At 37.2% G+C, this 15,055-nt stretch overlaps 1 protein-coding gene across 1 annotated transcript; it reads left to right on the top strand.

The window, feature by feature from the left end:
• The first annotated feature begins 65 nt into the window (after positions 1 to 65).
• On the top strand, positions 66 to 7,130 carry mfsd12b (major facilitator superfamily domain containing 12b). The gene is made up of 10 exons (XM_084389195.1): positions 66 to 561; positions 1,409 to 1,619; positions 1,923 to 2,055; positions 2,390 to 2,566; positions 2,716 to 2,808; positions 3,521 to 3,613; positions 3,691 to 3,861; positions 4,992 to 5,086; positions 5,369 to 5,493; positions 6,305 to 7,130. The coding sequence occupies exons 1-10, from the start codon at positions 294 to 296 to the stop codon at positions 6,382 to 6,384; spliced, it is 1,446 nt and encodes a 481-aa protein (XP_084245321.1). The 5' UTR covers positions 66 to 293; the 3' UTR covers positions 6,385 to 7,130.
• Positions 7,131 to 15,055: the final 7,925 nt, after the last annotated feature.

Genomic DNA, 15,055 nt, shown 5'->3' with positions numbered 1-15,055 from the left:
TCCCTCTTTAAAAAGGGCATGTGTGCTGTCTATGAAAATCTATTCATCATCGTAACATCCCCTTTTCCGAGATAGAGTGGGTGTGAGATGGAGAATTAAAACTGAAACGGACACTGCTGGATGCAAACAATCCCTGGCAGAAACTTTTTTCACTTTTATTTCAGTACTAAAGCGTCATTTTCATCGTTTTCTATGGGATTCGGGATTCATTTCAGTCGGCTGACTCATTGGTAACTTCGCGTAAGAGCGTCTCTGTTTCATCTCGACTCCGTTTATCGTTTCCTTCATTCACGATGTCCGATCAGCCGTTAACTTTACCAGTGTGCAGGAGACTGACGTACGCCGTGGGACATTTCTTTAACGACCTCTGCGCGTCCATGTGGTTCACGTATTTACTGGTGTATTATCACTCGGTTCTCGGGTTCAAGGACACGAACGCAGGTGTGCTGCTGCTGGTCGGACAGATCGCGGACGGAATCTGCACGCCGCTTGTCGGATACGAATCCGATCGGAGGGAAGGATGTGGAAAGTATGGTAAAAGAAAGACCTGGCATTTAGTGGGTAAGAGTGTGAATTCAAACTTGGAACTTAAATGAATGGACTATAACTAGCGGTCTGTGATTTTTGTCTGCTATATTTTCTGCATTCTACTCAAAAATGTCTATAATAATAAAAGTAAGTTGCCGTGGAGCTTTAAAATAATCAGTAGGAAGTGTAGGCTAATTCAATTAATTAAAATCCCTGCAAAAACTACCGCTGTGTGGGACAGCCGTAACGTTACACTCAATCTGACATGATGCTGGCTCATAGCAAACAGGAAAAAGAAGCGAAAACTTGTCAGCTGTAGTCAGGGAAATGTTAGATGTGAATAGGGTACAAAATAGCGCCCTGAAACTTGCCAACAAATGGGCAAAAAAATTATCGTGAAGGTCAGGAAATCAAACTAAATTTTATTTGAGCTGTTTTTTAATCCGATTTTTAAGTGGAAGCCATGTAATTTGTTTAGAAACCGTTTGTTCAACACCTTATTTGTGTGATTTGGCAATATTATAAATAGGAAAAAAAATATAAAAATGCTAGAATAGGTAACAGGATTGCAAATTTACTTACATTTTTAATTTAAATGTACTTGCATATGTAGCAGTTTGGGACAGAATTTGGTTTGTAGTTATAAAAACACTTATATGTACCACAAATTAAACAAAATTATTGGTTTTATATCTTTCTTTTTCTCACAGTAACTTGGGTAACAGGGTTGAATGAGCACAAATGCACCCAACACTACCAAAATTGGCAAAATGGAATTAGATTTACTGTCATACTGTAAAAAAAAAAACTGATGTCACTTTCTGAGTGTCACACAGTTTCACTGCACTCACTGTTCAGTTTACTGCCCATTTCCCCTCAGGAACGTTAAGTGTGTTTGCCTCCTTCCCCTTCATATTCAACCCCTGTATCGGGTGTGATGAGAGCACCCCACAGGCGACGGCACTCATCTACGTCATCCCATTCATCATCATCTTCCAATTTGGCTGGGCTGCTACCCAGATATCCCACCTGTCGCTCATTCCTGAGCTGGTCACATGCGAGCACGCCAAAGTGGAACTAACGTCATACAGGTATATCATTCCTCTTCAAGCAAAATAACCAACGTAAACCAATGTAGTGTTGACAAACTTCAAAGTCTTAAGCTATTCAGTGGATACATTTTGTTTTAGAAATAAAAGAGGAAACCATAAGAAAACTGTTTCCTTATTTTAAAGTTGGCATGAAATTATTCACCCTATCTATTTTAAATGAATGTTAATGATCTTATTTTGAACTATTCGTCTGTGCGTAGTGGCTTTTCATGGATGTCAGTTTATTGCTTCATGTAACTTTGTTATGGATGATCTTGATGAGTTGTTTGCTTTCCTGAACAGGTATGCTTTCACAGTGGTGGCAAACATTGTGGTGTATGCTGTGGCTTGGCTCTTGTTCCACTTTCAATCCCAACAGACAGAAGACCCATCTATTTCCCAGAATCTGAGCTGGTTTGATGTTCCCACATTCAGAGTGAGCAAATGCAAATATATTCATACCCTTGGTTGGAGATCAAATTGAAGAGTTACTTATAATGTCTATCAAGCTGAGAACATTTAGGGATAGTCCACACTAAAATGAACATTCTGTCATCATTTACTTACCTTAATGTTGTTACAAACCTGTATGCCTTTCTTTCTTGTGGAACATAAAAAAGAGGAATGTTAGAAACCAAACAGTGAAGTCCCATTGACTTCATACAAAAATACAGTGGAACTTAATGGTAACTGAAACTGTTTGGTTACCAACGTTCTTCTAAATATTTGTTAATTTCTTCTTAATATTGGCTTAATCTTTGTTGGGACAGTATCTGGCACTCATAGTATGGGCCATCGGTACTGTTACCTCCATCATCTTTCACGTGGGCACTAAGGAAGTCCAGCCTCAGGAGACTAAAGAGACTGAACAGTCTCAGCCTCCAACCCAGACCTCCGGAGTCCTGCTCCAGTGGAAACACTGGTTCATCGAGCCTGCCTTCTATCAGGTGATCTCATGAAGACCTCGCACTTTTACTATGAACAAAACACACAGACACACAAGATGCCTTATGGAAACTACAAACATCTTATAGTGAAATATTATTCGCAGTATGCTATTTAGTAACAATAAAGAATGTTTGTTTTCTTCCTCCAGGTTGCCATATTATATATGTGCACTAGACTGATTGTAAACTTGTCCCAAACGTACATCCCGATGTATCTGACAAACTCCTTATCACTGCCAAAGGTGAGGAACATGACACTTCTCAATATAAACTTGTTAAATCCTAAACTTAAAAAAACTCAAACAAATTTAGAAATGTTTCCTTGGCAGCTATCTAAAATAAAAATAGTTTAAGTTAAAGCACTAAAATGACTAAAACTTATTCTGAAATAAAATAAATGAATGCTAAATAGAAGTATATGTATAAACTAGTCCTGTCAAATCGATTAATCGCATCTAACATAAACGTTTGTAAATGTATAATATATATATAAATGTGTGTGTGTTTGTGTGTATATATATATATGAAGAGTTCAGATGCAAAAGCCTCTAAATGCCATCTGAAATTTTCTTCTAGAATGATTATTTTTATCAAGCTCGTATATTTAAGTTCAATAATTTCACTTAAATGGCAATGCAAATTGCATATTAATTGTCATTTAAGTGAAATTACTTAACTTAAATATACAAGCTTTATAAAAATGATCATTCTAGAAGAAAATTTCAGATGGCATTTAGAGGCTTTTGCATCTGAACTCTTCATATATATATATACATACACATACACATACACACTGACTTTAACTGCTTGTACAAAGAAAACTAACATTAACATAGTGTATATGTACTTTTAATTAGAATACCACATATGTACAGTAAGGCTGGTTTGGGCAGTTATGTTCTGGCACAATGAAGTGAATGTAAAGTTGAGCAGAACATCCCCTCTTTTTTACAGAACTACATTGCAACTATTCCCTTGGTTATGTATGTCAGTGGGTTGGTGTCTTCCCTGGTTATGAAGCCTGTTAGCAAACGGATCGGCACCTCTGTAAGCTTTTACTGTTTCTCTGCTCTATCCAAATACCGTGAATCAAAATGCCTCATATGTCATCTCTGCCTTTGCAGATGACCTATTTTGTAGGTCTTGTGCCCATAATGGTGTTTTCCTTCTGGGCTTTGGTGGACACAGACATGGGTCCACGGGTTTACGGAGCCGCCGTGTTGCTGGGAGCTGGATCCGCTGTCATTCTGGTCATGTCACTGTCCATGACCGCCAATCTCATCGGAGATCAAACTGTATGTGATGGCATCATAATCATGTGCATAAATGTATATCAAGTTATAATTCTTAAAACTGTTTTTGAGGGGCTCTGCACAAAATCTGTTTCAAACTAACACATCAGATGCGATTTATACAAGTAATTGGTAATCAGCTTGGTGGTTCAAGCTTACTAAAATATAAAGTTTCGTCAGATATCTCATTAACGTACACAGTGCAGCAACGAACACAGCACGAATGGTGATGTCCGACTCGCAAACGAGTTACTTTAATAAACTGGTTCTTTGTAACGAGTCAGTTCAAAACCATTACTGACATAAATGTGTAAATATGCATAGATTCCTCATTAGCGGCTGTTTCTACAGTAGCCGTCCGCCATATTGGAACAGTCAAAGTCGGTCCATGAAAACTTGAGAGTAAGTTTACCGTGCGTCTGCAACCATAGTAGTACGCAAGTATGAATATCTATATCAGCTTAAGCAAATGATTTTCAAAGGATTTTCAAAGGCATTAGCTAACATGACATTTAAAAATTATTGAGTTAATATAAAACACAAACACATTCTCACCTGTGAAAGGTTATCCCATTTCTTCGGGAATTTAAATCTCGGCAGTTTTTACAAGCAGAGGCTGCACAATGTTGTGGCATCTTGGAAAACTTGATTTTTTACTGTGAGTGACGACAACATTCTAATACATCTGAAAAATGTTGACCGTTCAAAGTTGGCAGACGCATTGACATGTCTGGAGTGGTTGAATGTGGAATCTATGTATACATATATATATATGACCGTATATATATGATTACTGAGTTCACAATTGACTTCCTCACTGAACTGTATTTCAGTAATGTCCTATTTAAACCAGTAACATTATTGTGTTGTATATTTTAGGTATGTGAGACTTACATTAGACTATTTACTGAATGCTTGTTCATATAACAACAGCCATTTTAAATATTCAAATAGAACACAGCTATTTTAAATTGTAATAATATTTCATAATATTCCTGTTTTACTGTATTTTTCATCAAATAAACGCAGCCTTGGAAAGCACAAGAGACTACTTTTTCAAATGTAAAATAATCTGAATTATTCCCAACTGTTGACTGCCACTGTAGCTCTAATGAAGATCTTTCTTTTAACAGCAAAGCGGTGCTTTTGTTTACGGGGCGATGAGCTTCACTGATAAGGTGGCCAATGGACTTGGAGTCATGATAATACAGGCTTTACATCCCTGTCAGTGAGTACAATCCAGCATCTCCAATGAAAGAGCCTCCTGACTCCTGACCGTAGTGGCTGGGAATGTAGAATATTTAAATACCCTTCCCGTCTGCAAATACCATCTTGACCGCACAATCTACTTGTTTCATAGGGACACTGATTGTTTTTAATGTGTATGCTGCAGATGGCCTATATGTGTGTGTTTGAGTGTGAAAGTATAACTATTCATTGTCACATGCTTTATGTAGGTTTCTACTTGGCTTTGTACTGCTTCTCACGTTATTTTGGTCTTTACTGACAGAACACTGGACTCTGACTGCAAATGGTTCTATCGCAACGTCATGGTGATCGTCACTGCCGGCGTGGCTGCCTTCGCTGCTCTCTGTCTCGCAACCATTCTCATCTGGCCGATTATAATTCGCCAACGTGAGTCTTGGAATTTTTTGAAACCTACACAAAATGTGTTTAACCACTAAAATCCGGCTCAGCCTGAACGGAGGATTGGAAAGGTTGATGATCTTTGTTCTAGAATAAAAGGGAACTAGATTTTTAGAAGAAACCTGGGGGAAATTTTTATTTGATTTATTTCTTCTGCTGAACACAAAAGAAGATATTTTGAAGAATGTCAGTTACCTACTGTAACAGTTGATGGACTCCATTGACTTCCATAGTATTTTTGTCAATGGGGCCCTTCAACTGTTTTCTTCAAAATATCTTCTTTTGTGTTCAGCAGACGAAAGAAACTCATACAGGTTTGGAACAACTTGAGGGCGAGTAAATGATGATAGAATTGTCATTTTTGGGTGAACTATCCCTTTAATGGTGATTGTATTCAATTGTGATTTGCAATTTAAATTGACATAAATAACATGTTTTTATGAAATTAAACAAGTGAGGGGAATACAATGGTTGTGTATTAGGGTTTTGTTACTATCTATTATAGTGTAACGTTATAAATCTGAACAAAAACATTTCCCATTCAAATTTATTTGCATAATGCGTTTCACAATAAATATCAATCTAAAGCAGCATTTTAAAAATGATTGCATTTAAGTATTATATGTTTGTTAACATGTTCAAATCCCATGTCCATCCGCTGTTATACAGCATTTTGCAATAACAATGTATGCTTGACGTTAGTGTTTATCTAAGCTTTTCATCTGCAAATACTTATTTGCATTATTTCCTTATGTGCTTTCTCTTTAATCCTATTACAAATCCATTTGTTCCTCTTCAGGTCTAGCGGTCATCAGAGGGCTGATTGGTACACATGAGGATGAGACGAGGAGCTATGGGAGCAATGGAAGATTGAACTGACACATTTCAGTGTTAAAAACTTGAAAACACTCAACATTCAGACCAGGCCGCGCTGCAGAGGAAACTGTATGCTTTCTTTTGCTCCTAACCAGGAACAAGGAAGATGAGAAACTGTGCTGCTCTGTGGTCACGAGCTCTTTTTGTCATCACCTCATCACCTCATCACTTTGGAGGTGCGAGTTTCTGCATTGTTTTTACATTCTCAAGAGGCTCTTTGTGTGTCGTATGTGAAATATGAGCTCAGGCCTGTCACATGGAGAGACGACTCAAACAGGACAACAATTATGTGACACATTCAAGATGAGGAAGCTAAGCTCTGCTGAAATTTTCCCAAACATTTTAAAAGATTCCACTAGAGATCAGAAACGCATCTAGTTTGTATAAAAACGTAATAAGGTGCCTTTTGGATACAGATACTGATTTTTGAAAGTTTTGCAGATCCTTTTATGCAAAGTGACTTGCTGACAGAGCCAATCTGGAGCAAGCTGGAGTTAAATGTCCTTATTATGGGGCACAATCTCAAAAGTAGCAGTTCTTGAATTGTCACATCCTGGTTTTGAAGCCTTTCAACCAGTAAGCCACTACACCACTATAATGTGTTGTTATTCTGTGTGTACATCACATGCATTTGTATTTTTTTCTATTAAAATAGTGAAGTGAGTGAAGCTTGTTTGACCTGTTAGTCCTGTGCTGTTTTTAAGTGGTACATGTGATACTTGTAAAAGATAAAACGTTTTCTAAAGTTATGCACCAGCTATTTCAGGATGGGTGTCATTCCAGTTATCGTCATCAGTTCTGCATTTACATTCCATTGACGTCTTCACTGCCTAATTCACTAACATGTCTTTTTTTTTTTTTTTTTGTGCTTGTCTTCTCTGCTAAGAGAAAACTAGCTTGTCAGCCTGATGTTTTGTGTTCACCTGTGGGGTGTTCAATTATATGGCAGTTACATTTCTATCCACTAGAGGGAGACAGCAAGCTTATGATAAATAATAATAATATAATCAAATAATCTAATTCTGCTTTAAATTAAAATGCTAAAGAGAACATCAAATCAAATTGACTGCAATCACATTTTTTTCTCCATCAATAACTATTGTTTTTATTGAAGAACATACAGTTATTGAAAGTTCTGGAATCAAAATGAGTCACGGTAAAGCTTTGTCACAAATAATTAAAGAAATATTGAAAATAACGAATCAATATCTTAGCCTCTATGGGGGCTTTTATTATTGTGTTTGACATATGGGAGACCTTCAAGTCAAAACATTTGAGAACCACTTGCTTAGTGCCAATGCTGTGGATTTTGGAAAGTAGAAAAATAACTTCTTTTTTTTTACATTGACATCCATCATGTTTCAATTTAGGCTATGTCATAAAAAAACGTGTCCTGGCTACATGATTAAAATGTGTTTTTGAACTTATTTTGAATCATTTCTACATGTCCTAGAATTACAATACCATATAAGAATCAACAAGTACAGGATCTATACAATTACATGGAGGTTATGGCACATGGATTCTCTCATAGTTGTGCTACAAAAAAGCTTTTCAAGATTACAGCCCTGTTTCCCTCCCGGAGCTCTGCGGATAGTCCATCAATGCCGTCGTACCTGAATACACTAGGGTCATAATACTGGGTGGCATTGCCATTTGAAATAAATTTCTGAAACACAAGCAGCAGAAACAAATGCAAAAGCACCCTTTAATTAAAGCAGAGCTGCCTGACTCCTGGGTATCAGCCCACGGTGTGCCAGCAGCAATACCCCCCTTGCAGTCTTTAAACATGCTGCTGTGGGTAATTTGAGGGGCAGGCGTCATCTCCGCCTGTTAGTGTGACCACTAATTGGAGTCTGGACCATGGCCTGTACTTGGATGGAGGCAGAGCAGTGTGAATGATATAAGATTACATCGTGAGGGGAGCAGAGGTAGGGGACTGCCACCCATGTATACTGGAGAAGCACTATGACTGTATGGAGGGATTCAGAGAGCTTCAACAAATCACACACAAGCTGCCAAATCCTTCACTTTATATACTTTTATAGATCAGTCATTATAAGTGTGGTAAAAGGGGTTTAGTTATTATGGTTGCATTTTTCAAACATGTGGCAACTTTTTTGGAATTTTTTGAACTGAGACATAGAAGACTTTCCCATTTGCATCTATTACAAAAATGACCATGGTAACTATGTTTTGGCCTAAATTGCCACAGTTATTGTCAAAGTCGACATGAAACAACAGAAGTTAAGAGAGTTTTTGTCCCTATCGTGACGTATATTTGAGTTAAACTGCATGTAGCTGGTGTGTGGTGGGCGTTCTGGCGCAATATGGCTGCTGTCGCATCATCCAGGTGGATGCTGCACATTGGTGGTGGTTGAGGAGATTCCCCCATATGTAAAGTGCTTTGAGTACCCAGAAAAGTGCTATATAAATGTAACGAATTATTATAATTATTATTATTCTCAAAAAAAAAAAAAAAAAAAAAAAAAAAACATGTAGGGGTGGGCGGGATTTTGTCTATCGGGAATTGTTTGGATCATTGGCTCATTGTGGTTTGCTATTGCTGTGTGTGATGTCATGTGAGTGACAGGTTGTCCCGCCCTCACGCCAGTAAACACGTCATCAGAGAAGAGAAAAGATGTCGCTGCAAGAGGGAGGGGAAGTTACTTTGATTAAATATTATGAGGCCACATGATTTAAAAAAAATAAATAAATAAATGTGTGCACAGATAAATCACATACACACTCTAAAATATCTTGGGTTCTTTTTTCTACCCAAGTCCTGGGTTAATATTTTTTCAGTGTTTGGGTAGTTTTTGTGTTACCCAGGGGTTGAGTTATTTATCGTGGTGCTTTTTGCGACCTCTTCAGGAGAGAGCAGTGCAGCTCAGTCAAATTGGTGCATGTCTTATGTTAAATACTGTACTATTTTAGTATACTAGTACTGTAGTATTTTACAAGTACAAGAATTTGTTAAACAAGCTTTATCGACTAAAATAACTAGCTTCCGGCAGACAGCCGTACGCAAGTCGACTTGCGCCGAAAGACTAACTATTGAACTTGACGCACAACGTAATGACGAACGTGGTTGTCCAGCCCTGTTTGTTTGAACCGCGAGAGGTGTCAAAGCTTACGCTACTCCTATATCCTACGTCATACATCGTCAAGTGTTACTCTTTTGGCGTAAGTCGACTTGCGTACGGACGTCTGCTGGAAGCTAGTTATTTTAGTTGATAAAGTTTTAAATATGGATATTTTCCTTACACAAACACATCGCTTCACGTCAGAAGGCCTTTATTAACCCGCCAGAGCCGTGTTGAGCACTTTTATCATGGATGGATGCACTTTGATTGACTTCCAAAAAAATATACCCATTGACTCCCATTATAAAGTTTTTAATATAACTCCGATTGTATTCGTCTGAAAGATTAATGTCATATACACCTAGGATGGCTTCAGGGTGAGTAAATCATGGGCCAATTTTCATTTTTGAGTGAACCCTTTAAATGTAGGCAATATGTATTAAAAAACGATATAAAATATGGTATACTGTAAAATATAATAAAAAATAAAGGAATCATCATGCACACCAGTGGTTGTGTGGAGTATTTTAAAAAAGTGTAGAGGATTTAAGTTAATCCGTAATTCATGTATGAAGTAAAAAAAATAAAAATAAAAACGCTATTATAGTAAAAATGAATCAACCCATTATGGTAAGTTAAATGAACAACCCAATTTGCTGGGTAAAATTAACCCAACATGTGTTTTGCTCTATATTTTCCCAGCCCTTGGGTTGTTTTTAACCCAGTGTTTTTTTTTTTTTTTTTGTGTGTAATAAATACTGCAATATTCCATTATTGCAAGGTGACTTTACATCAATAAAGCTTTACTAAAATTGGATCCCATGTCAATTTGTTTACTTTTTTGACAGTGGTTAACAGTTTTATTCCAGCAACAATAACCATATCTATATGGCATGTTGTTGGTGGAAACGGTGGTTACCATGGTAAATGTCTGAGTCTATTGGAACTTGAACATTCCATGTCTTCCACATTGTGATATTCAGCACTCGCAAAATAAATAAGTAAAAAAGTAACCAAGGCATTTTCAAATAGGCCTACCATTACCAGGTTTTTTTTTTTTTTTTTTTTGCACACTTTTCATTGTTTTTTGAATGTCTTTGGTGGAACAAATGTTAAGAATTTGGCTGGAGTTCGCCGGTTACCATGATAATATTTGAGAGAAAGTATTTTAAAACGAGAACGTCTTCCACGTTGTGCTTTTCGTGGATTTGGATGGAGGGATGGAGAGGATGTCATTTTCTATCATCCTACCAGCGTCCTACCAGCGTTCAAATTACAACGAGCATGTTATACTCGCATATAAACAGAAACTTGACATTTAGCGCTCCTGAGGCACAACACCATGTTGACCATTGAGGACTCTATTTAAAACTCAGTTTCTCTTTGGGTAGTTTTATTTAAATGTTCGTCGTCCTTTGTTTTCGTATTGATATTCCAGTAAATGTATGATTTATTTTCTTCCCATGGCTGAAAATGATATGTAACCAAACCTTTTCCTCCTCCTTGGAAGTTTGACAAGCGCGGCATTTTGCCCTACTTAACCAATGGACTCACAAATGCACTTCACTGTCAAATATAATATGTCAAAGAATATTTTCGAACACGATATTATTAGGCAAGCTATATGGTAGACAGTTTAGACAGTTATTCTGTAGCTAAAAAAATACAAACCATCACCTGTTTGGTGAATAGCCTTTGAAGAAATATGCTAATTAACATTGCGCTTCAACTTGTCTAGTTATGCCTTTTATTATGGACTTTTTATGGTTACCGTACTAAAAAATCTATAAAAGGCATAACCGGGAAAGTTTGAGGCGTAACCATTAAAGGGATAGTTCACCCAAAAATGAAAATTGGCCCATGATTTACTCACCCTGAAGCCATCCTAGGAGTATATGACATTCTTCTTTCAGCCGAATACAATCGGAGTTATATTAAAAATGTCTTGGCTCTTCCAAGCTTGATAATGAGAGTGGCTGTTTGCCTTTGGAAGTCCATTAAACTAAAACACATCTATTCATGATTAAAGTGCTCGACACTGATGCGGGGGTTAATAAAGGCCTTCTGACGTGAAGCGATGCGTTCGTTGTATTATTATAATGTGTTTACTTACACTTTGATTTGTAGCGTGTTTCAGAGTGTTTTCTTTTCCCTTTTAACATTCACTCTTTGACATGTAACGTTATGTGAAGAGTGTGCTTAACTGAGAGGAAACATCTATAAAAGTCTCGTGGAACTACCAGTTCGTTTGCACTGTCTTGTATTCTTCATCTGGGCAGACTTCAAACTCTCTGACAGACGTTACTGTATCGTGTAAGAAAAATATCCATATTTAAAACTTTATCGGCTGAAATAACTAGCTTCCAGCAGACGGCCGTAGCCTACGCATCGATTTACGCCAAAAGAGTAACACTTGAACTTGACGCACAAACGTAATGACGCCTCTCGCGGTTCGAACAACAATCAGGGCTGGGCAGTCGCGTTCGTCATTACGTTGTGCCTCAAGGTCAAGGGGTACAAGATTTTTTACCTTTTTTTCTCAAACATTCATACTATTGTAACGTCTGACAATCGACTATTGTAACCCAAGAACAACTGTACACTAACGCACAACACAAGCCGAACTCGCACGTTTCTCTCTCCCCGGCCTTTTCCTAACTCACCGCATTAACCCTATAACTGCCGGTGCAAAATAAAAATAGCAATTTCAGAACAATTATAGAGAGTCTGTGCGCTGCTACACTATTAAAAGTTATTAATTCAGGTTGGACACCACTGAAGGCCTAGGTGTGAAATGCACGGCCCGCCACTGCCTATAACACTATGGGACATAGGACGTAAATGCTTTGTCCAAACGCGTGTGATGAAGTCATTTTATTAATAATATATTATTAAGTAAATAACAAAACCACATACTTTTTTGTTAAAAACGTCTTCAAAATAGTTGAACCCACATTGTTATGTTGCTCCATGTTATTTGAGTTTTATATAATTACGTTAAAGAGTAAATCCTGAATAAGACAGGCCTACTACATCTGAAAATCATTATGGTGTATAATGGTACAATTATAGAAGAAGATGGCTCATGGGTTCTGGAAGTTTGACAGGATGCATGAATATCGTTGGAATGCTCAATGCTCATCAACTAGGTGAGACTAAAATCCACAATCCCAAGCTCATATTGTCCATTAGGCCACTGGACCTGGGCTGTAAAGTCACCATGAAATCAAAATGGACTATTCTTATTTTTATTTTACTTTTTGTTATGGAATATTGCAGTATTTATTATGTGATTTATCTGTGCACATTATTATTATTATTATTATTATTTAAATCATGTGTCCTCGTAATCTTTAATCAAAATCACTTCCCCTACTTCTTGCAGACATCTCTTCTCCTCTCTGATGATGTGTTTGCTGACGCGAGGGCAGGACAACCTGTCACTCACATGACATCACAGCAATAGTAAACCACAATGATCCAATCAATTCCCAATGGACAAAATCAAGTCCTACCCTACAGTTTTTCTTGTTTGAGAAACCGTTTCACTCAAATATACATTACAATAGGGAAAAAAAGACTATCACAACTTTCTTTTCATGCCAACTTTAAGGTTGTCTGACAGAAAACAAATACAGAAATACTCTATAATATGGACTTTACACGTTTGCTCATATCCTCTCCTTCAAAAATCCTTTCTAAAGGCTTTTTGTCTCAGAAGGGGAATATGTGGGCATTTGATGCGTCCTTGCAGAGTGACTCTGCAGTTTCACCACACACTCTCCTTCAAAAATCATGAAAAACCTTTAAGAGAAGGCAATTAGAGAGAGGAAAAGGTTACTGGCAAAGAGCATGTGATTATTGTCAGAATAAGGATAGATCACGAATCATTGTGGATGACCAAGGAATGTACATGAGTGAGGTTTCCAGCCCCCAGCTGGGATGGAGGCCTGGCTTGAACCTGTTGGAACTGGATTAGAATTCGTCAAGAATCAGCTGCTGTTCTGACTTTCAGTGCTGCTTTTTTGGTGTCAGCCATGATTCATTTCACACAGACCTCATTTGCCATGACCACGTAGTAGAGGCTGATGTGCCATGACAGATCACTTGTAAACAAGCAGGGCCAAGTCATTAATGACAGCAATGCATAAACAACATCAGCATTTAGCCAAATCTACAGTGACTAGCGGTTCACACTATCATTTAGGTTAGTCAAAATGACATTCTTGTCTGAGGTTTGCTCTTTGTCTATTGTCATGCCCTTTTCTAAAGTCAAAGAGTGAGTATGGTTCATGTGGTTCGTTTTAGCATCACAGAGAGCTTTGTTTTCTCCTGCATGCTGGATGTGAGTTGAAGTGTCTGACCCAATATCCTGTCCTTACAAAATTGTGGTTGGCCAACAGCCCTCTGGCTGGAATATAAGTCAGTAGTATTACTATGTCCTTTGGAGGCCAACAAGCTTCTATAAAAACAAGTTATTTGTTGTTCTGACTTTCCCATTTTTCAGACTCAAAGATAAAGAATACAGTATATATTATTATTCAGTAGTTAGTTCTCAAATTTGATTGAACAAGCAGCGCTTCTGGAGTGCAAATTGATTCCAACAGCACTGGGAGTTTTCAGTGTTTATTTCACTCCGCTTGTCTGTTTGCGCGTTCCAGGCAGACTCTCAGTCTGTTCATTAGTGGTGGGTATTTTTCTGACTCTTTTCAGGTTATATCTTTACGGCAGTAGGTGTAACTTACCTTTATGAGTGAGTCATTAAGTAAATTATTCATTCAGCTGATTCATTTACTTGACAAAACAAGTAGCCTAAGTCTTTATGGGTGAGTCATTGATTCATTCACTCAACCGGTTTGTTCAGAAAAACTGATTCATTTGTGTTGTTGGGTGACGTGAAACCATTCTGTTGTGACTTCTTCTGGAAAAATTGTCTTTGATGGATCAAAAATAGACAAAGTAACTGGCAATATTCAGTGACAGCCTAATATATAAGTTACTCAATATTTTGAATAAAAATATTGTTGTATAAAATCTATTTGAATATCAGCATGGCATGGGATTGCTTTCAATCTCCCGACTACCAGCATTCTTGCTCCTGTCATAGGCTATTGCTTATTTGCAAATGTAATACCCTGTCTACACTGGACACAAACTATTGTGTCAAAAAAGCAAATATATAACCCATTAAAATCAATGACAATATGATCTGGATTCGTTTCGCCTTGCTTAATCGCCAACAGTAAACGGATTTCCCGTTCTGACTTACTACACACGCGTCTTGCTGTAGCCTACTTTGAAAAATATGTAAAAGGTTTTTAATTAATAAATCTATTTTAAGCATTTATGCAGAACGGTGTTGATTCATTTTTAATATTTATTTGAAAATGTTTTTAAATAATTTTTAATTATATTGGTTGCAACTTCTAAACTCTTTTAATGAAATTAATTTTAAGGATATTTTTAATTAGCCTATGTAAATTTGTTCTACTTGTACCATAATGTTTTTGCAGTCACCTACATATTTTAGATTTCTCTTGTTGTTTTTTTGTATTTTTTTTTTGTGTTTTTGTGTATTTTGTATCTAT

The sequence above is a fragment of the Rutilus rutilus genome (genome assembly GCF_951802725.1).
Source record: "Rutilus rutilus genome assembly, chromosome: 19".
Classification (NCBI taxonomy): Eukaryota; Metazoa; Chordata; class Actinopteri; order Cypriniformes; family Leuciscidae; genus Rutilus; species Rutilus rutilus.
Note: the sequence above shows the minus strand (reverse complement) of the source record. Positions and strands in the feature narration are given on the sequence as shown.